Source organism: Hydra vulgaris, chromosome 06 (assembly GCF_038396675.1).
Source record: "Hydra vulgaris chromosome 06, alternate assembly HydraT2T_AEP".
NCBI classification, from domain to species: domain Eukaryota; kingdom Metazoa; phylum Cnidaria; class Hydrozoa; order Anthoathecata; family Hydridae; genus Hydra; species Hydra vulgaris.
The window spans coordinates 14287501-14310565 of NC_088925.1; the positions used below are offsets into that span (position 1 = coordinate 14287501).

Below are 23065 nucleotides of genomic sequence, written 5' to 3' on the forward strand. Positions count from 1 at the left end.
TGCAACAGAAATACCTTGGTCTAGAAGAGCCAGCGGAATTAAAGTTTCATCAAGGTACCATAAATGTGATTCCATTGAAACCATTGTGGCATCAATTCCATTTAAAATTGTTTCAGAATTCTGAACATATTGTTCTACGTAACCTCTATATTTTGTCATTTGCCAATAGGCTTTTATATCTTGGTAAGGCGCAGCGTAAGGTAAAGAGGTTTTTAAAAACCAGACGGTATAAAAGATTGAGATAAACTCAGCAATAGACTGCACTTCGTTCTTTTGATCGTCTGTCAATTCATAAGACAGTTGCAAACTCAATATCCGAATCTTGAGATAATAAATAGCTTTGGACATAAAACGTGCATGAGACACGCACCCTGGAGCTTGAATTTAATAATCTCTTTCAGGGCATAAGTACATTAGGGTTAGTTTCAATAACTCCTTGTAGTCTCCTTTGGGAAAAGTGTTTTTTTTTAGAGCAATCTCGCAATATTTTACAGCATAGAGTTTATGGATTTCTAAGAAAGTGGTAGCAATAGATTGAGTGTCATATTTTACAAACTTTGAAGAGTCAATGCTACTTTTAATGTCATTCCAGTTTAATTGGAACCGTTTAAACATTAGGTTTTCTGGAGATTTAGTTTTTCCACTGCACTGTCTTTCACAGAAGTGTTTTAGATGTAACTCATAAACATGCCTCCTGCAAGCCAGCTCTAGTAGAATTGAGTTTTGTTTATGACTAAACCTGACATTTGTACCAGAAAGTCTTCTTGTATTTGTAGCTGTTGTATCAAAACATAAACCTTTCACGTCATCACATATTCCATACTCATCCAGTATTTTAACTAAAGCATCGTATTGAGCTTGTCCAGTACTACGATTAATTGCTGGAATGCCAAGGAGCTTCATTTTACCATCAATATTTACCGAGACCGCAAATCGATCTCTTTTTGATTTTATACCTTCTGTGATGTCTTCGATAATTTTTCCATCAAAATGTGCTATTATGGGAAAAGTAGCTTTAGCGGTAGCAATTTTTACATTTTTCTTATATTGTTCAGCATTTTCCCGAATAGATTTTTTTTGAGCTCGCCAAATAGTTGAATGAGACACTGAAAAATCAGCCACATTTCCGCCTGAACTTACGATTAAATCCGTACATACATGCACTAGATCTCTTGATGAAATATTTTTTGAGACTGATGTCATGGCAATATCTTTAACAAAACCTTTCCTTGTTTTGCGTTACTTGGGCCGGGTTGCGATAAATCAAAAGAAATATCTGATTCTGTACTCACGTCACTTATATCTGATATAAGCTCTAGATCTGTAGTTGATTCGTCTATTTGGGGTAACTGTTTAATATTACAACTTTTTAAAGGCTTCTTATCTTTATTTACCGTTTTATATCTCATGTCTTTGCTCCCCAAAGTCATTAGACGACTGGACTTTTGGTCTTTTAAAAATTGGATATCAACATAGTATGAAAGTTTATCAAGGCTCGTTTTTTTTAAGATTTCCTTAATATTATCTTTACCAATACAAAATACCTGCTCCCCCTTCTTTTTGAATTCTTCCCTAGATTTCTCTGCTGCTTTAGAGTCTTTATTCTTACTTTTCTTTAATGTCTCCCAACTATCGATTAAACGAGTAATATTATTCCTGAAAAAATTAAGATAATACATTAAATAAAATAGAAATATTAACTTTAAGATGCACCTTATATTTTGCATTATTAAGCTATAATCCACACGTAATAACAACTAAAAAAATTAGTTGCAGTGGTACTACAAAAAAACCTTAATCATCTACTAGCTTATTAAGTTCGAATGATTATACAAATTTATAATAACTATTTTATTATAAATTGAAATTATAAAACTTACCTTATAGATTTATCCGTTAATAATCCATCTTTATAACCTCCGTCTAACCATGGTTTTTTTACTGCAAAAAGAATACAGTTGTCAGGGCAATTGACAAGTCCGGAGCACTTTGCAAATTTATCGGGCCCATCAGTACAACCAATAAACCTTTTGGATGGAGTTAACTTGTTACTAGATCTTTTAAACTGAAAGTTAAGAATTAATTCTTTATTTGTTGCAAAAGTTATCTGAGTTAAGTTTTCTATCAGGCTTTCTTCTTCAAATAAATAAGCTCTAGCTTTTAGTCTCGTAATTTTAGCCATTTTGAATATTATTTAAAAAAATATTAAAGCACTTATTATTAGTAACGCAAATTTAGTTTAAATACTTTGTCTTCGCATTGGAAAGTAGTTGTTAAATTTTAAATTATTATTTAAGTACCTTGGTATATACATTTTCTAAAAATATTTTCCGATCAAATTTCTGGATTTTCAATTTATTGCTTTCTAATGTTTATTAACTAGGGGCCATTAAGGTTAGTGTCCGGGGCATGTTACTCCATGGATCCAATTATTATTTTTTTTAGACTTCATTTAATACTAATAAAAAAACTATTCAAGTTATAGTTTTTTCCGGGTTTGGAAACAGTTTATTAGGGTATAAAAAAAGTTTTTTATACGCCACCGAGTAATAAAATAGGTTTTTGTGAAAGAAAATTTGGATTTTTCATCAATTTCAAAATATTGTGTAGACTAATTTCTTTATTTTTTCGACATGCTCCTTTTATGTGATAAACATTCAATCCAACATATAACATTTAAAAAAAAAAAAGATTAATTTAGATAAATTTTAAGGTCCCCGCCAGGCGTTTAAAACACCCGACAATTTTGGCCCAAAATCGAACTGGCGGGGACCCTAAAAATTAAATTTTTTTATTTTTTTTTGCTCAAACTTATTTTTATACAAATAGTCAATTTATAAATTGATTCGCAAGTTCGATTTCAAAAATTGATAAAATATGAAACACCCTACTGGAGACTTACACATTTCGCCACATATAGTTATTATTATTTAGTACTAATATCTACTTTCCATTTTATTTTTTATTTACTTTTTATTTATCCTTAGAATAAAATCTTCTGCAAGCATCTGTATAGCTTATGCATACAATAAGTCATCTACATAAATGAGCTTTTAAGGTTTTTAAACACCACCAAATATTCAAAAATTTCAAAACTTAAATAAAAAAGATAAAATTTATATCAACGAAAATTACATAAATACTATTTTATACTTCATTTTACTTTGCCTCGTTTTTATTAAAAAACATTCATTTTAATGGGTCAAGGTGGTGTACTAATAAAAAGTACTGGTTTTAGAGTAAAATATCAAAATTTTGTTTATGGACTCATTTTTTTCAAATTTTACCCTCTTTTATTTGATATAACCATCTTGTATTGTTTTAAAGGTAACATAAAATATTTAAAAATTGCATTTTTCTAGAGTTACAAAAAGTTGTTGACCTTAACAACAGCATAGCATCAAAACAAAAACCGTTATTTAACCTCTTAAGTCTATGTTAAAGCGGCTTATTTAAAACAAAGCAACATATATCATTTAACATAATTTTAATATGGATTAAAATCAATGCCAATTTATAAAAGCTTGCAAAGCGATCAACTACAAATGAAATGTCTCCATGGTTAGACACAAAACTGAATAAGTCGTTGAATGCCATCGTATGGTCCAGAGTTACAAAGAACACTTTTGTCAGTAGATAAATAGTGGAAATTTAAAAAGTGGAAATAGGAACTTACTCTGCTCTTAAAGGTATTCAGCTGATTTTGAGTGTTTTAAATTTTGACTGGGTATAACAGTCGCAAGATTCAGTTTGACAAATCTCGTGTGAAGCAAATGAAGCGAAAGTTGATATAAAGCAAAAAAAATAAATAAATAAAGCAATGTATAAAGCTTGTATAAGCAAAAAAACTTGTATAAAGCTTATATAAGCTTATATGTATAAAGCTTAAATAAGCTTATATGTATAAAGCTTATATAAGCTTATAATGTATAAAGCTTGTATAAGCAATGTATAAAGCTTGTATAAAGCAAAAAAATAATAATAATAATTAAGATCAGTAACCGAAGTTTAGTAAAACTAATCTGTCATATGTCTCTGGTGGACATTAAACAAGATTTTTCTTAAAAAAAAACTTTAAAAACCTTATTTTTTTAAACGTTTAACATTTAAGACTTTAAAATTATAGTTTAAATGTTTGTTTTAAAAAAACTGTTAACACGAGACTACTAAAAATTTGCACAAAAAAGAACTGCTTATAATTGTCATTTAAATTAAATTATTGTTTCACAACTGATCAAATGAGTAAGGATAGCAATAATAGATTATCTTATAACTGAAAGTGTCCCATGATCAACAGCGTAGCGATTTTAGTCTTAAGCAAGCAAAAAAGGTTAGGTGGTACTTGCCCATAAAATATTAAAATTTTCGAATTTTTTTTTCTTCAAGTTTGAAAAATAGAATCATTGTAGATTTCAAAAATGTATATTTTTACTATATTTATGAGTAATTTAGTGATATAAAATGCTAATTTATAACTACAGTCTCAAAAGAAAGCCCATAGCAACTGTATAGCAACAAGAAACAATCCTTACTTTTAAGCTAATTTTTTTATAATTTACATGTAATACTTACTTATTACATTTTTTTATTTATATCTTCTTTGCTAATTATCAACTTTGCAAATAAGTAAACTCCATTGTTGGTGTTTAAAATGAAATAGATCGTGAGGAAGTAGAGAATTTTATCAGTGTTGTTGCGATTATTTTATTGAATTTTTTAACTAATTTTTTATATTTAAATGCTATATTCTTAGATAGAAAATAAATGAAAAATAACAAGAGATTAAAAAGAAAGTATTTTCATAGAAACCAACATGAAAATTCAGAGCAAAAAAACATTTCCTTTGAAAGTGCATCTAAATCAGACATGTTTAGTACAAGTGCTAAATAGCTACACAAAGAAATCGGTTATATTTCAAATTGAAAACAGTTCAATTGAAAACGAAAATACATCTTTAAATCATCAATGACTTTAGTTTTTTATATTCATGCATTTTGGCATTCTGAAAGATATATTTGAGGAGTTCTTGCGTTGTTCTGACTGTAACTCACATGTTAAGCTTGCACATGTTCGAAACGAACATCATGCGTTTTCACTTGAGTTGTGTATAGAATGTAGTTTTTATTCAGCATTCAAGTTTTCTTATACCTCTCCTGAATTTATAACTGGTCAAAAGAGTAAGCTTGTAAAACAGTTAGCACATGAAATTAACTATTGCACAGTGATGGCATATAGTGAGATTGGTATAGGTAATGCAGGTGTTCAAACATTTACAACCATGATGAATATGCCATTTTCTATTGCCATTACTTTGTATAAAAATTTTATTAAAGAGATAGAATTACTGGAGAACACATCAACAAAAACAAGTTGAATTTGCCTGTTGCTATCAAAAAATTATTGGATCCAATTCATGGAACTCTGTTCTCAGGAACTTTTATCAATATGTTTACACAACCATACACAAAATCCTAATGAATCCTTTAACCAATAGTTTGGGAAAAATGCTTGAAAGGACATTTTGTTTCAAAAAGTATTTTAGAATTAGCTGTTTTCTTAGTAGTTATATCATTTAATGGGAGTTACGCGTCACTGAAAGAAACATTTCAGCATCGTTTGGGAAAACATTTTCTTCTTAGAAAAAAGACAAAAATTGCATCAGTCATATGGAAAAAAGAAGAAGAAGTAACAAAACTAAGAAGGAATAAGCTGAAAGGTATAAGAAAAGGATTTTGTAAGGATAACGTGTAAGGATACGTGTTCAGAAATTTTTAAAGAAATTTATTGTTTATATTTGTTTTAAATTGTTCACTGTTGTAAAAAATGACCAAAAACTACTTTGAGCTGACCCGAGAAAACCGCTTTGACAGGGTGAAACTACAATGTTTCCTGACTCCAAAAATGTAAAATTTGAAATTTAACTATTTCGTCCAAGAAAATAATTTTGATTTTTAGTTTTTAGTACTTTGCACAATATGGCAAAATGACAGCTTTTCAAATTTTGCATTTTTACTGCATTCAAAAACTCTCCAAAATTAGCATTTATTACTCTAAAACATAACAGTCTATATAGCAAGTATAATTTGTATTTATTTTAATTCAGAAGATAAAATTTTACCTTCAATTTCATGGTTGAACTATATTTTAAACATTTTGTTGCATCAAAATTGTAAATAAGCTAAAAATTCCGGGAATAGGCAGTGAACATGTTTATTTTAAGTTTTGCATCAAAATTGTAAACAAGCCGAAAATTCCGGGAATAGGCAGTGAACATGTTTGTTTTAAGTTTTGCATCAAAATTGTAAACAAGCTAAAATTTCCGGGAATTGGCAGTGAACATGTTTATTTAAAGTGTTTCACTTATCAGTTGTGTGAGAAAAATTTTAAAATGCCAAATTTTTCAAAAAATCATGAAGATTGTCGGAAATCTGTCTGTGTCTTGTGTCTGAAGAAGTGCTCTCGAGAGTTGACACAGTTCCTTGTTGAAAAGATCCTCAAGCATTACCATACAAGTCTTGATTTGACTGATACCAGAGTGCCAAGAGGCATTTGTGACTCATGTCGAACAATTCTTCGGAGAAAAGATGAAGGAAAAGATGTTAACCTGCCACCTTTGTTTCCTTTCTCATCTATAAAAGTTAGACCACCAACAAGAGATCAAGGCTGCAACTGTCTTATTTTTCAAGTTGGACATTTGAAGTTGAATGAGAAGAGCCCAGTGGACTATTCTAAACCTGTGGAAGATTGTACCCCTCAAAGATGTGGTGATTGTTTGAGTCTAGTTGGAAGAGGTCTGCCACATCAGTGCACTCCACTCACTTTTAGAGAGAATCTCAAGCAGCTAGCTACAGCTGATCCACTCGCTGCAGAGCAAATAGCTACTCAAGTCATCTCTACTAAACCTTCCACACCTGGTGGTACTGTCAAAATATCGCATCCTAAAGGCGGCCCACCACTTAGAGTTAAAACAGGTGATACTTTTATCTATACATATAAAGATGGCAGGTTCAGAGGGAATACCTTTAATTTTAAAACTTAAAATTACAAAAAGTGTTAATATAATTTCATTTTTAGGAAGCTCAAGTGCAAGAGCTCTTTTTCCTGAACCCAGCATCAAAACTGAAGATCTTGTACAAGTTCAGCTAAACACAGGATTGTCCAACCTCGGCATGAAGAAATTGGCATCAACCATCAACAGAGTCAGTGACACCAAGATTGTGGAGACTAGTTTTCTTGCTAAGTTTGAAGCCATTGGCAAACAGTTGTCTGAGTTTTTTACTCAAACCAGCATCCAAGTTTTATCAGAGAGTAACTCCACTGACTTTGTGGTTGTGCATTGCAAGGATCTTGCCGAGCTTTTGAATGAAGTCCTGCTTTCTCGAAGAGTTTTCCAGAATCATATTGTCAAGTTGGGAATTGATGGAGGTGGAGGATTTCTGAAAGTTTCTCTAGGCATCATGGAGTTGGATTCTCACTGTGATTCAAGGTCACCACCACGGAAAAAACTTTTAACTCAGAGGACTGCCAAAGACTGTAGTGTAAAGCGTCAAATGCTTGTGGCTTTATCAGAAGGACTACCAGAAAACTTTGAAAATGTGAGGCAGATCTTGTCTTTAATCAAGCTAGACAAAGTCAACTTTGTTGTCTCATGCGACATGAAACTTGCCAACATCCTTTGTGGCCTTCAGAGCCATGCAAGTACTCACCCTTGCTCTTGGTGCAACACAGAATCAAAGCATCTTTCTCAATCAGGATCTTTGAGGACACTAGGCTCACTTGTTGGCTGTTATCAAGAGTTTGCTAAGTCTGGTGGTGATATCAAAAAGGCAAGATCTTTTGGCAATGTAGTGCATGAGCCTTTGCTATCTGGTTCTGAAAACAAACTCATCTTGGAGCTCATACCACCAATGGAACTCCATCTTCTCCTTGGTGTGGTCAATCACATGTACAAAGCCATGACAGAAGTTTGGCCCAATGTTGTCAAGTGGCCCTCAGCTCTCGACATTCAACAAGAACCATACCATGGTGGGCAGTTTGCAGGGAATGCCTGTCACAAGCTTCTCAGCAATCTTAACCTCGTTCAAAGAATTGCAGAGACTGAGTCTGCTTTTCAAGTCTTTGGAATCATTGATGCCCTTCGAAAGTTTAAGTCTGTGGTGACAGCATGTTTTGGTATGGTTCTGGAGGATGACTTTTCTGAAAAAATTGATCGCTTCAGAGACTCATATTTGGCAATCATGAACATCAGTGTGACTCCAAAAGTTCATGCTGTTTTCTTCCATGTGAAGCAATTCATTGAGATCAAAAGGGCTCCCTTGGGGATCTTTAGTGAGCAGGCAACAGAATCAATGCATCATAATTTCAGCTCACATTGGCAGAGATACAAAAGAGACCGCAATCATCCTGAGTATGCAAAGAGGCTTCTTTCATGTGTTGTGGACTACAACAGCAAGCATTTGTGAAGAATCAAATATTGAGAAGAATTTATTTTATGTACCATTTGCTCTTTATGTGTTTAGAATCAAGAGGTTGTTTTTGTGTTTTGGCTTAGAATAACTAAAAGAATTATTTAAGAAAGTGTTTATTATTTCCATCTTGTTAATGAAAAACTATATCAGTTGTGTCAGAATAAACTATTATTCAAGTGAATTTTAGACAGTTATGTTTTGGAGTAATAAATGCTTATTTTGAAGAGTTTTTGAATGCTGTAAAAATGCAAAATTTGAAAAGCTGTCATTTCGCCCTATTGTGCAAAGTACTAAAAACTAAAAATCAAAATTATTTTCTCGGACGAAATAGTTAGATTTCAAATTTTACATTTTTGGGGTCAGGAAACATTGTAGTTTCACCCTGTCAAAGCGGTTTTCTCGGGTCAGCTCAAAGTAGCTTTTGGTCATTTTTTACAACAGTGTTTTTTTGTATTTTCTCTATAAACGTTTTTTTCAACTTTAAACAAGAATATCTTTTTAACTACTTGAGGATTATGGCTAAAATTTTCACCTATTGTTCATCTGATTACTGTGAAGGGATTTGGCCAAAACAAGATTTTTATAGTTAGCTGTTGTTGAGATATTGATGTTGGCTGTACACATTTTACATAAAAACTAAACACCTTAACTTAAATGCCGCCATTTTAATACTATAAATGCTATGATAGTGATTCTGGTCAAATCACTTAATCAACATGTTGTTAACCTTTGTGCAAAGTTTTAGACTCAAATTCTGACTAGTTATTGAGAAATATTTGTTTGAAAATATAGTAAAAATTGCATATTTTTTGCTGACTCAGCATGTTTTTGACTATATTCAAAGTTTTTATTATATTTACTCTAAATGCTTTTTTAATACAAATAGGTTTTTACAAATACTACATTAAAATTGATTATTTTGACTGGTTAAATTTTTATGGGCTATTACCACCTCAAAGTATTCTGGACTAAATTCTCGTAAATTAAGTTAAATTTTCTTTTTTAGGTGGTTAAGATTTTTTGCTTTGAAATCATTAGAATCGACTCTCTGTTTAAGGTGAGCCCAAAACGTCTTAATGGGCCTTAATTGCGGTACATTTAGTGGATTATCATCCTTAGAAACATAGGTTATATTAAACTTCCTATAAGTATCAACTGTTAGCTTTGCAAAATGACAGCTTGCACCATCAGGCCAACAATTGTTAGCTTTGCAAAATGACAGCTTGCACCATTAGGCCAAAATATATATTTTGTATTTTGTGATGCGATTTGATGAAGGGAATAAGTTCCTTTTCAATGCATCCTTTGGAATATGTTTTTACATTAACGGCATTATTCTTAATTGCAAAGAAAGGCTTGGATTTACCAAATCTACTGATCGTAATCCATTTTAAAACTTTCGCTTGAAACTTTCATTTAAACTTATATTTAATATTATTTTACTTTTTGTCTTCATCTTGACTATAAAAGCCATCATTTCCTGGTGTGTTTTGGCTGCTCAATGTAAAATGGGACTCGTCACCTATGATAATTTCAAACTCATTTGTCGATCGGAAAAATGTTTTCGAAAATTTTAGCAGCCGTTGTTTTTGTTTAATTATTTGAATTTCAGAGTTTTCTGGTGCTTTCTTTCTTTTGAAATATTTAAGTCCATACGTGTTAAAAATTTTATAAACACAACTTATATGAGTTCCATATTTAATGCAAGTTTCTCTGGGAGATTCTAATTTTATTTTTAGCCTTGTTAATGAGTGAAGTAATTTTTCTTATGTACTCTTTGTATGGATTTCTGCCGCTTCCCGACTTTCTCTTAAGGTCAATAATGTCGTCAAACTTTTAATAATATTATAAAGTGTTCGCCTTACAGCTTTCATTTGCATAAAATGATGCACTGTAAATGTTTTCCCTTCGTCTATGTTGGCGTTTGTCGTTTTCTTTAATTCCATTTATTTTATTTATATAATTTTAATTGCCAAAATCAGTATCAGATTATGAAATAAGAATGTCTAGCGAATATATTTAACTTTGAAATGCAGAAATATTCGAATTTGCTTGCGAGTTTCGAACGTTCAAATTTTGTGCAAATTTTTAGTAGCCTCGTGTAATTTAATTAAGTATAACAACGTTACATAATTTGTAGTTCGTCACATACCAGTCCGAAATCGTCTGTAGCGCAAGAAAGATTTTTAATTGGTAAAAACCTTGATTCACGTAGACAACGAAGAGCTGATTTTATTATTATAAACGAAAGTTTAACTCTAATTTAGGTTAATACATTGTCGAACCTTTTCACTGACTTTTCAGCAAAAACTTTATATGCGTTTTTTAAAACTTATATTTTTGTAATATTAAGGTATCTTTGAAGCGTAATATCTTTACATTGGTCAATGATTTTGACTGAACTTTTGAGTATGTTTAGTATACTACAGATGTTTGGTTAACAGATAGGATTCAAAATGTTTTTTTTTAAATAAAGAAATCAGCTCACAAATTAAGTCAAATCACTTAGTGTTTCAAACACATTTTCAACAATTAGTGATTAAATTTAAAATAAGTTCTTAAATTAAAAATCTATTTGTCAACGGGAATAAAAAAAATGCATCAATTCACAGTTTGAACAGGAGAAAATTTATTCAAGGGACGATATTACGTCACGAAGTTTTAAGCATTTTTTAGCCAGTTTTGCCGCCATTATGAATCTAAAAAATTTTATTCTAAATATATTTTTTATATATATTTCAGAAAATTTAAATCAGAAAAATTTTTGACATAGTTCCAATTTTGTATTAAAAAGTGCTTTCACCTCAATTCAAAAGACAGTAACTTGAAATATATTAACACAAAACCTATACTGTAAAATCGTCTAAGTTCGGTCACTTAAGCTTTGAACATTTATCACGCATAAATAAAAAAATTTCAGGTTTTTTTTCCTGAAACATACAGAAAATTATATTGATAATTGATATCGTAAAAATAAAAAATTAAAAATAAAAACTAGCACTCAATATTTAATTTAAAAAGAAAGCATCTACTTTGACCGAACTTTCAATACCATCTCATAAATTCGGCCGCTATATAAATACTTCTAACGTTTCACAAACTTAATCTCACAAATAACGAAAACTAATTTTTAAATATTGTTTTATTGTAAAATTATGATATAGGTTCAGGTATACCAGTAACTAAGGAGGGCGTCGCTCCGGGCTCTAAAGAAAAATTAAAAAGTCTTTTTAGAGCGCCAAAGAAAACGAGATGGAGCACATAAAAAAACATATAAGTTGTATTTTTACATCTTATTGGAATTAGGCAACTATTTTATTACTTTAGCCATCATAACATTTGCTACGCCACTGGTTAATAAAACTAAAAATATATTTTTCAATTAACAAAAAAAACACTACTTTGCTTTAAATGAGCTTTGTATGTTTATTGGGAATTCTTGCACGTATCGTTGACCATATTAGAAAAGCAAGATCCACACAACCAATTGTCACAGGATTTGCAACGCATCCATAATTATCGTTGAGCTGTAATTTTATCTCCAGAAGAAATGTCACAAGCTTGATATTTTTTAGAATTCAAAGAACCGTCAGTTTATTTTAAAATTATGAACTTTTTATTCGCAACACTTATCAACATTCCACAATATTACTGCTAATTGTCTCCTTTGTTGTTAATCCGTGAATGACCAAAGTTAGAGTATTTCAAAATTTCACAAATTTTTATAAAAAAAAAGTAGTTAATTTTCGAAAATTAATAATTTTTTTTTGTAAATATAATTAATTTGGTGATTCTTAATCATACTAAGATTAAATTTGATCATGTATTTTAATAATTAGCTTACTTTAGAATTTAATAGTATGCATTTTTTCAAATTGTTGTTTCGCTAAAGAATTATTTCAGCAGGTTGCATATAAACATAACTTTTGTATAGATTCATATTAACGAACTGATTACAAACATTTGAGAAAACAAAGTTAGTAAAATTTGAGCTTAGCACGCTTTTTTTTATATTTTTTCATATATGACCGAAATTATATGGTGACCGAACTTAGGCGATTTTACAGTATAACTTTTCACGTATGACATTTAAAAATATTATCTAAATGCCATAAGGTATGACATACTTAGGTAATTATCAGAGTACGTCATGAATTATAAGTCTTTACTATATTAAATAATTTAAAAAAAAAACAAAAACATTTTCAGGTCTAAAAAATTAAAAAAAAAAAAAACAGAATTTAAAACGTTTGAAATGTACTTCTTAAGATAATAGCGTAATAAACATTTCCTGAAAATTTAAAGTGGTTTGCGCTTAAGCTCTACTAGTTATTATGTTTTCCATCAGACTATTTCGCTTTCAAAAAACGGAGACATCAGACTATTTCTAATTTAAAAACGGAGACAGACGCAAATGATTTAACTTTATAGTCATTACTTTATACATAAATATATTATGTATAAAAAATTAATAAACGAAAATATTACCGGAATAAACACATGTTGGCTTTTATTTCGATGATCTAATAAAAATAAACGGCATTTAAATTCAAGTATAAAATGTGTAAATCAACCCGATGCACAATTCTTAGAAGTATAATATAACTTGAAAAACACAAAGGGCTATTTATTCAACGTGTTGCAATGATTTCATTTGTTATGCAGAGCTTGCTAATAAAATCCATCGTTTAGTGCTAGGCAAAAACATATTCTCTTACTATACACCGCGCTTAATGCAAGCGTATATAGTGTCACCTCGTGTATTAAAACTCCATGATTTAAACTATTTTCATATGAATTCTCAAAGTCTACACAAACTTCAGATAAAATCTTGCAAATTTAATTTCAATTTAGTAATCCAAGATAAAGTAAACACAACACTGGTAGATTACACAAGAGTATTAACTTAGCGAGATTGTTAACCAGTCCGGTTAAAAATTTTCGTCATTAATCAGTAAAGTGCAAGTAAATAATATAATTTTAGTCATTTAAACTTCATCTGCAGTATAAATAAAAACATTATAAGAATTGCTGTTCACAGTTTTTTATTTAGTGCAACGGCAAAATGTTTTAAGCATTTAGATCAAGATAAAAAAAAAAGGCACTTTTAATAAAAGTCCAAGAAAAAAGTCGTAAATAACTTTATTAAAAAAAACATGTTTCGAAAAATAAGATATTTTTATTTCGAGAGGGTTAAAAAAAGAGAAAATAGAAAGCTCAAATGTAAAAATCCAAATAAATTTCGTAAGTTTTGAAACAACATTCACCCTTGCGGACTTAAAGGAAACTTCCATAGTATTATTAATTTGAGTTTATAAATAAAATTAAAAAATATATATAGATTTATAGTTTTATTTGTCGAAAGAATGTTTGAGAAAAATAGGAATAGGCTTGTATTAGATAATATCAAAACAAAGATTATTTATAGATTCGTCGAAAGAATATTTGAGAAGATTACGTTAAGGTTCATGATTGAAAATATCAAAAAAAAGTCTAGTAAAATCGCGACTTATGCAAAATTAATATGAGATATGAAAACAATAGAAACAATTTGCAAAATCCTGCATGCTATAAGCTATTTTTCTAAAATATTTTATTAAAGATTATCTCGGCTAATTAAAAACGTGAGTAGAATCTTCTTCGTTAGATTCTTCTTCAGCTTTACGTAACCAAGATAAAAAGTCTTTTACCGAACTAATTGTATTTCCTTTTCCATCTGGGAATTCTTTACTTGATTCCCACGTAAAAAATGTTTCCTCTGATATAATATCGTGGTTATATAAATCTTGAAACAAAGAATTAGCAAGACCTAAAAACAAGATAAACGAATCAAAAATATTTAAAATTAAGATTAGGAAAGTAATAAGGGAAAAAACTTTACCTATAGGGTGGTGTAACGTTGTCACAAGATGCTGAACACCATACAACGCAAACAATTCTAAATTTTTATTTCCATCAATATACTTTAATAAAATATTTTTACGTTTCTCTAATTCATCATTGTTACAGCTACACGTATTTGTCGTATCTAAAAAGAAAGTCGTTACCTTAAATCTAATTTAAGAGCATAATACCAAAGATCAACAAAATTAACTGACCTTCAACCTTGATAGTGCTATTACAAATCATTGACGTTAACTCTTTTATGAAATATGGGTCAGATTTACAATTGCTACATTCACTCTATAAACGTATTTAAATAACGATTTCATAACAACTAAAACGAACTGCAAACAGAACTGCAAGGAGAACTTTAGTAACAAATTTAGCATGTACAATTTATTTGGTCAAAAAAATTCTCCCAAAAAAGTTCACATAAAAATAAAAAAAAAGTGTAAAATAAAATACATATATGAAATTAAAACTAGAACTTACATCAATATAAGATGTTATTTTATTATTGTCGCCTTTATCGTGAAGTATACGTAATAGACCTTTTAGAACATTATTTGAATGACTTTTATTACTTGAAGTTGAATTCATTAAAAACTCCATTTTCTATACAAAAAAAAAAGATTAACATAAAAAAAGACTGCATAATTGGGTGTTACTGAAATAAGATCCGCTAAATAATTATAAAATGTGGTTAACCATTTTAAACGCGTATTAAAGATTTTTTATTTCTTATTAGATCTGTTAAAATCGAAAACAAAGTAACCGCATTTTGGCCTATTCAACTAAATCATATTGAAAACCTGAGTAGAATCTTCCTCGCTCGATTCTTCTTCAGCTTTACGTAACCAAGACAAAAAGTCTTTTACCGAATTAATTGTATTTCCTTTTCCATCTGGGAATTCTTTACTTGATTCCCACGTAAAAAATGTTTCCTCTGATATAATATCGTGGTTATATAAATCTTGAAACAAAGAATTAGCAAGACCTAAAAACAAGATAAACGAATCAAAAATATTTAAAATTAAGATTAGGAAAGTAATAAGGGAAAAAACTTTACCTATAGGGTGGTGTAACGTTGTCACAAGATGCTGAACACCATACAACGCAAACAATTCTAAATTTTTATTTCCATCAATATACTTTAATAAAATATTTTTACGTTTCTCTAATTCATCATTGTTACAGCTACACGTATTTGTCGTATCTAAAAAGAAAGTCGTAACCGTAAATCTAATTTAAGAGCATAATACCAAAGATCAACAAAATTAACTGACCTTCAACCTTGATAGTGCTATTACAAATCATTGACGTTAACTCTTTTATGAAATATGGGTCAGATTTACAATTGCTACATTCACTCTATAAACGTATTTAAATAACGATTTCATAACAACTAAAACGAACTGCAAACAGAACTGCAAGGAGAACTTTAGTAACAAATTTAGCATGTACAATTTATTTGGTCAAAAAAATTCTCCCAAAAAAGTTCACATAAAAATAAAAAAAAAGTGTAAAATAAAATACATATATGAAATTAAAACTAGAACTTACATCAATATAAGATGTTATTTTATTATTGTCGCCTTTATCGTGAAGTATACGTAATAGACCTTTTAGAACATTATTTGAATGACTTTTATTACTTGAAGTTGAATTCATTAAAAACTCCATTTTCTATACAAAAAAAAAAGATTAACATAAAAAAAGACTGCATAATTGGGTGTTACTGAAATAAGATCCGCTAATAATTATAAAATGTGGTTAACCATTTTAAACGCGTATTAAAGATTTTTTATTTCTTATTAGATCTGTTAAAATCGAAAACAAAGTAACCGCATTTTGGCCTATTCAACTAAATCATATTGAAAACCTGAGTAGAATCTTCCTCGCTCGATTCTTCTTCAGCTTTACGTAACCAAGATAAAAAGTCTTTTACCGAATTAATTGTATTTCCTTTTCCATCTGGGAATTCTTTACTTGATTCCCACGTAAAAAATGTTTCCTCTGATATAATATCGTGGTTATATAAATCTTGAAACAAAGAATTAGCAAGACCTAAAAACAAGATAAACGAATCAAAAATATTTAAAATTAAGATTAGGAAAGTAATAAGGGAAAAAACTTTACCTATAGGGTGGTGTAACGTTGTCACAAGATGCTGAACACCATACAACGCAAACAATTCTAAATTTTTATTTCCATCAATATACTTTAATAAAATATTTTTACGTTTCTCTAATTCATCATTGTTACAGCTACACGTATTTGTCGTATCTAAAAAGAAAGTCGTAACCGTAAATCTAATTTAAGAGCATAATACCAAAGATCAACAAAATTAACTGACCTTCAACCTTGATAGTGCTATTACAAATCATTGACGTTAACTCTTTTATGAAATATGGGTCAGATTTACAATTGCTACATTCACTCTATAAACGTATTTAAATAACGATTTCATAACAACTAAAACGAACTGCAAACAGAACTGCAAGGAGAACTTTAGTAACAAATTTAGCATGTACAATTTATTTGGTCAAAAAAATTCTCCCAAAAAAGTTCTTATGAAAATAAAAAAAAACTGTAAAATAAAATACATATATGAACTTAAAACTAGAACTTACATCAATATAAGATGTTATTTTATTATTGTCGCCTTTATCGTGAAGTATACGTAATAGACCTTTTAGAACATTATTTGAATGACTTTTATTACTTGAAGTTGAATTCATTAAAAACTCCATTTTCTATACAAAAAAAAAAGATTAACATAAAAAAAGACTGCATAATTGGGTGTTACTGAAATAAGATCCGCTAAATAATTATAAAATGTGGTTAACCATTTTAAACGCGTATTAAAGATTTTTTATTTCTTATTAGATCTGTTAAAATCGAAAACAAAGTAACCGCATTTTGGCCTATTCAACTAAATCATATTGAAAACCTGAGTAGAATCTTCCTCGCTCGATTCTTCTTCAGCTTTACGTAACCAAGACAAAAAGTCTTTTACCGAATTAATTGTATTTCCTTTTCCATCTGGGAATTCTTTACTTGATTCCCACGTAAAAAATGTTTCCTCTGATATAATATCGTGGTTATATAAATCTTGAAACAAAGAATTAGCAAGACCTAAAAACAAGATAAACGAATCAAAAATATTTAAAATTAAGATTAGGAAAGTAATAAGGGAAAAAACTTTACCTATAGGGTGGTGTAACGTTGTCACAAGATGCTGAACACCATACAACGCAAACAATTCTAAATTTTTATTTCCATCAATATACTTTAATAAAATATTTTTACGTTTCTCTAATTCATCATTGTTACAGCTACACGTATTTGTCGTATCTAAAAAGAAAGTCGTAACCGTAAATCTAATTTAAGAGCATAATACCAAAGATCAACAAAATTAACTGACCTTCAACCTTGATAGTGCTATTACAAATCATTGACGTTAACTCTTTTATGAAATATGGGTCAGATTTACAATTGCTACATTCACTCTATAAATATTTAAATAACAACTTCATAACAACTAAAAAGAAGAGAATTGTTAAGAGAATTTAAGCAACAAATGTAGCATGTACAAGTTATTTGGTCAAAAAATTATCCCAAAAAAGTTCACATAAAAAAAAACAATTAATAAAAATAAAATGCATATATGAACTTAAAACTAGAACTTACATCAATATAAGATGTTATTTTATTATTGTCGCCTCTATCGTGAAGTATACGTAATAGACCTTTTAGAACATTATTTGATTGACTTTTATTAATTGAAGTTGAATTCATTAAAAACTCCATTTTCTACACATAAAAGAGATTAACATAAAAAAAAACTGCATGATTGGGTGTGACTAAAATAAGATCCGCTAAATATTGATAAAAATGCGGTTAACCATTTTAAATGCGTATTAGATTTTTAATTCCTATTAGATCTGTTTAAATCTAAAACAAAGTAACCGCATTTTGGACTATTCAACTAAATCATATTTAATTATTGAATAAAATATTAACATTTAGCGATTCCTTAAAGAAATCGATTTTCGTTCTTAACACATTAATCAACTTTTCAAAAAAATATTTACTTACTTTGTCTTTTATAAATTTATCTACATTTTCATCATTATTTAATAACATCTCCCATTTAATATTTGACTTAGACCACAACTCACTAACTGATTCTTCTTTCTGAAATAAAAGATGTAATGCAATTAAAAAAAATTCACTTCAAACTGGTGCATCTTATACAGTTACTTTGTAAACAAACAATAGTACCATACCTATGAGTTTTAGAAACTTTTTAAGAGGGCAAATAAAATAAAGGTGCAAGAGAGCACCGGAAAAAACTTTTAATTGATTAGTGTGCAGTAGAAACTTAAACTGTTAAAAAGTAATCATAGAAATACTTGATCAAGAATAATCCTGATATTTTATTAATATAGCTTGGCATATAAAATAGGAATATGAAACATATTTCAAATATTCATCGTAAACTTTATCTTTATTATAAAAATATTTAAAATTGACAACCAATATTTAAATACTAAGAAAATGCATGGCTTTAGTATAAAAATCCTGTATCGGATGCATTATATTAAATATAAATCAAAAAAAGAACATACACCAGCAATTTGAACAGCTACTGATAAAGCCTCAGCCATAACATCGCCTGCTTTGTTTGGCTTGACTAATGGTTCTAAAGTATCTTTGACTCTATTTAGAGGAACCGCACCATCATAAACCATAGGACCTATCACTTCCCCAAGATATTTATAAAAATGTGGTATACCAACAGCATAATTTGGAGCATTTTGCACAATAGATGCAAGCCTAAATATTCAATTCAAAATTAATTTAATCATTTGAAATTATTATTAAAAATTGGAAAAGAAATAAAATTAGACACATTAAAACATTGTGCAAGATAAAAAAAAATCTAACATTAAACAATTAATTATTACCAAGAAATAGTTAGCTATTATATTAACTATGCATTAACCATACACATAAATAATGTCAACACGATTAAGAGTATATAATTTTTTTGTTAAATAAACATTTAAATTATTTTATAATAGGCGATAGTTACACATATTTACTTCAGTAAAACACATAATATAACTAATAAAATATATTAACAAACTTTTTCATTACTTTATTATATTACATTACATAATTTCTTCATAAAGTTATAAACTATAGTCTTAACATAAAATATGAATCAACCAAAATTAAAAAATAGATACAAGAATATTTAATAATATCAATAACCTGTTCATTATAAACAGTGATAAAGATTTGTTAAAACGTTTATTACATTAAAACAAAATTAAAGGTATCAAACTTAAGTTTTCAACTCAAGAATTAAGTTTTTAATAATAAAAAAGCCTTTTTTTTTTTTAAAAAAAACAGTCTCACTTTAAAGTTTTTACTCTCTTGCTGTTTTTAAATTTAAAATTTTTTAGATTTCTCATTAATTTTAATATAATTTAAATTTTTTTTAAATTTAGTTACATTTAATTCACAGTCAATTAAAGAAATGAATAAATTGGACCCCATAATAGGAAACTACCAACATTTACAATATTTTGAGATTTAATAAAATTAAGAATCAAGAAAAACAATTTTAAAACTAGATGTATCTCAGTTCTACAATATGAAATTATTAACAATACATTCACAGCTTCTTGCTAATGAGACTAACATAAGAATAATATTATAGGTATTTGTAAGAAGCCTTTTTTTTAACAATTAACTTATATTTTAAAAATTGTTAGTTTTTCCTTATTGCATAACTGGGTCCGATTATTCTAGTTGAAAAAAAGGAAGAAGTGCGATAAAAAGATAAAACTGCTATAAACAGTTAAAATAGCAATATAAAAATTAGAAAAGAAACAATCAGAAAAAAAAAGGAAGCAAAACCAAAGCAGAGTGTAAGGAAAACAAATAAAACTTAGTGGAACTAGAAATAACAAAAAAAAAAAATGTTACAATCAAAAAATCATTACTAAAATGTAATCAGTCATGAAATTATTTTTTAAATGAGGTTAATAAGAAAATTCTTTTCTTATTAACCTCATTTAATAAACACGTTTGTCACAGATCCTGATAATGTTAATCTAGCTCACACAAAAATGACACAATCCTGATAATTTTAATCTTGCTGACACAAAAATGCCACTTATGTATCGAGGTAACTTGTGATGCAAATTTTGAAATCTTTTATATGTTGGCAAAAAAATTAAATAAAAATTTAAATGTTCAAATGAAGTGAAACAAATGAATGCTTAAATTCGACTTTACAATATGCCAATAATTACAACTTTTAGAATGAGAGCCACTTTATATAAATTGATAAAAATTGGCTCATATGCAGTCTTTGGCCACACAAAACTATGGATAAAATTTCTGCCTGATTGGCCAACTGATTATGGAATAATGGAAGTTTTAAATTTTGTTTTTTGCTACTCTTACCTTAAAATGTTACGACTAATGTGATAATATACTATTTTTAAAATAGTGGTTGCATTAGTGTTGTTTTTAAAATAGTGCTTGCATTAGTTTTTTCTATATAATACCAATACTTTTTTGCTTTAATTGGTAAATGTACCAGTTTCATTTTATGAAACAAAAATATTGAGATTTTATTTAAAGCATGGTTTGAATTGGCAAATATGCATTGCGTAAAAATCTCAGCCTGTTTTAAGATATAAACTTCTGTCAAAATGCATAAAAATGTTACAGAATGGTTGTAAAATTTATTTTCTCGGGATACCTATATAAAAATAAAAAATTATTTTTTCTCTTAAAAAAGAAAACCAAATAATTATTTGTGTAGACTAATATTAAATTGACTTAATTATTTTTAATTTAATAATTTGGATAAAATGACTAAGATGACTGATAGCTAAAAGGTTTGAAGAGAGAGTCCGAGGAAAATCAATCTTTACAGATTAGGGTTGTCCTAAACCAAAATTTGATAAAAATAATTGCAAAGCACAAAAAGATAAAATCTCTGTCAAAAGAGAAAACGGGAAATAGTACTTTAAAGAGCAGCAAACATCGTTTTTAAAACTTTTTGCCATCATTTTGTGCCATCGAAGAAGATCATATCTAAATTGTCATTAAGTGTGATGAGCACATTAACTTAATTAAATCCTTGCATGAAATATTTAATTGATTTTAATAGTTTTTGATTGGTCATTTAAAGCTGCAAGAAAACATCCTCTTGAAGAGTAAATTATCATTGACAAAAAACTAAATGTGTGTTGCAGCATATGCCTTAGTCTTTCAGGAAAAGGTTCACCCTACAAATGCTCTCAAATATAGACCTTTTATTTTTTGCAGCAAAAGCAGTTAAACAAATCACATCTCAAGTTAGTTCCAATAAAGAATTATCTCTGTAAAGATCCATATAACTTACAATAGCATCTGATAGGCCTAAATTTGCCACTACCTCCGGTAAATATTTACCATAGATCATCAAGACCATATTTTAAAAATCTGAAAAATGGTTTGAGTAGAATATCTGGAATATACTCTCCACCTAATTTTGCTTTTAACTGAGTTGTTACTAATTTTTTTTAACTCTTCTTAGTTTTGTATGAGTGATGAATGAAAAAGCTTAAAAAACAAATGTATTACAAAAATATATACCTACACTTGTATGTATGGAAAAGGTTTTGGACATCCAGAAAATTAAAAGTTAAGAAAAATATCAGGAATTCCAGAAACATCTGGAAAAAGATAATCCATGATTTTTACATATATTGAAAATAAGTCTTGAATATTAGGAAATGAAATATCAGGAAGTATATTGTTGAAATGTTTCTGATCTTTTTAAAAATAAATTGAAAATTTGACAAAAAAATTTTAAAACAAAATTTTATATAACCATAAATCATGTATATTTTGTTTGTAAGTCAAAGTGGTGCCCAGCCAGCATCAAGCACACCAAATTGACAACTCTAGCCCTTGCACAATTAAAATGTACAATACGGGCCTGTCAAACAACAAATTGAACAAACTAATCAAAAGTACAAACCGAACATCAGAAAGCAAGATGGTAGAGCCAAAATTTTACATGAAGGGGAGAGTATGCACCCTTGACCTAAAATCCAGGGGAAAAAACAAATTAAAGAAAAAATAAATATTAGAGAAAATTGTAAAACTTATTTATATTTATGAATCCAATAAACTTTAATAAAGTATATTTGCTATTAGATTTAATATTAGTTCTATATTTATTATCAATTTAGGAGTTTGTTATTAACATAAAGCTCCTTGAATTTTAGAATCAAAGGTGCATACTCTCCCCTATAGTTGTTGGCTACTGTAATAATTTATGAAGTCTTGTTGTACTATGTTATTAAATCTCACAATATTTCTGGTGGCTATTTCAATATGCTAGGAATTAACAATAACTAAGAATTTCTGAAGTTTAGCCTACGCTTGTCTAGGTTTTGTCAATCCTGCTGTAAAGGATGAAACAAGCTCACTGCCACAACAACAAACTCTAACTCAAAGAACTTGCAAAGACACTTTAGTCAAGAGACAAAATCTTTTTGTGGCATCAGAAGATTTGACAGAAACTTCAATATTAAACAAATCTAGTCACTGAATAATGCAAATGGAATTTAACTAAGTTTGGCTTGTGATATAAAAGTTGAAAATAATATTTTGTGGACTTGAAACCTATTTAA

The 23065-nt window shown here is 28.8% G+C and overlaps 2 protein-coding genes across 9 annotated transcripts in view; both read right to left on the bottom strand.

Annotated features, from left to right (window-relative positions):
- Positions 1 to 1199: 1199 nt before the first annotated feature.
- Positions 1200 to 2349, bottom strand: LOC136081221 (uncharacterized). Its single transcript, XM_065798520.1, has 2 exons — positions 1881 to 2349; positions 1200 to 1656 (listed from the first exon to the last, which is right to left on the bottom strand). Exons 1-2 carry the CDS (start codon positions 2180 to 2182, stop codon positions 1200 to 1202), a joined length of 759 nt encoding a protein of 252 aa, XP_065654592.1. The 5' UTR covers positions 2183 to 2349.
- An 11669-nt stretch (positions 2350 to 14018) lies between these two features.
- Positions 14019 to 23065, bottom strand: part of LOC136081661 (uncharacterized) — a 180240-nt gene continuing 171193 nt past the window's right edge. For 6 of the 8 annotated variants that reach the window (XM_065799296.1, XM_065799292.1, XM_065799291.1 and 3 more), the window contains 18 exons: positions 18986 to 19193; positions 18453 to 18551; positions 18045 to 18167; positions 17779 to 17863; positions 17562 to 17708; positions 17305 to 17489; positions 16985 to 17107; positions 16708 to 16792; positions 16491 to 16637; positions 16234 to 16418; positions 15915 to 16037; positions 15638 to 15722; positions 15421 to 15567; positions 15164 to 15348; positions 14844 to 14966; positions 14567 to 14651; positions 14350 to 14496; positions 14019 to 14277 (listed from right to left, as the gene is read on the bottom strand). In XM_065799296.1, the coding sequence (XP_065655368.1) occupies positions 14081 to 14277; positions 14350 to 14496; positions 14567 to 14651; positions 14844 to 14966; positions 15164 to 15348; positions 15421 to 15567; positions 15638 to 15722; positions 15915 to 16037; positions 16234 to 16418; positions 16491 to 16637; positions 16708 to 16792; positions 16985 to 17107; positions 17305 to 17489; positions 17562 to 17708; positions 17779 to 17863; positions 18045 to 18167; positions 18453 to 18551; positions 18986 to 19193 (2479 nt within the window). In that variant the 3' untranslated portion in view covers positions 14019 to 14080. The remainder of the gene's footprint in view (positions 14278 to 14349; positions 14497 to 14566; positions 14652 to 14843; positions 14967 to 15163; positions 15349 to 15420; positions 15568 to 15637; positions 15723 to 15914; positions 16038 to 16233; positions 16419 to 16490; positions 16638 to 16707; positions 16793 to 16984; positions 17108 to 17304; positions 17490 to 17561; positions 17709 to 17778; positions 17864 to 18044; positions 18168 to 18452; positions 18552 to 18985; positions 19194 to 23065) is intronic. The other 2 variants (XM_065799294.1, XM_065799295.1) reach the window with 2 other exon arrangements.

Coding starts and splice junctions, on each gene's coding strand:
- LOC136081221 (XM_065798520.1), bottom strand. CDS start 2,182: ATGGCTAAAATTACGAGACTAAAAGCTAGAGCTTATTTATTTGAAGAA. Junction 1,657..1,880: donor TTAACGGATAAATCTATAAG/GTAAGTTTTATA, acceptor TAATTTTTTCAG/GAATAATATTACTCGTTTAA.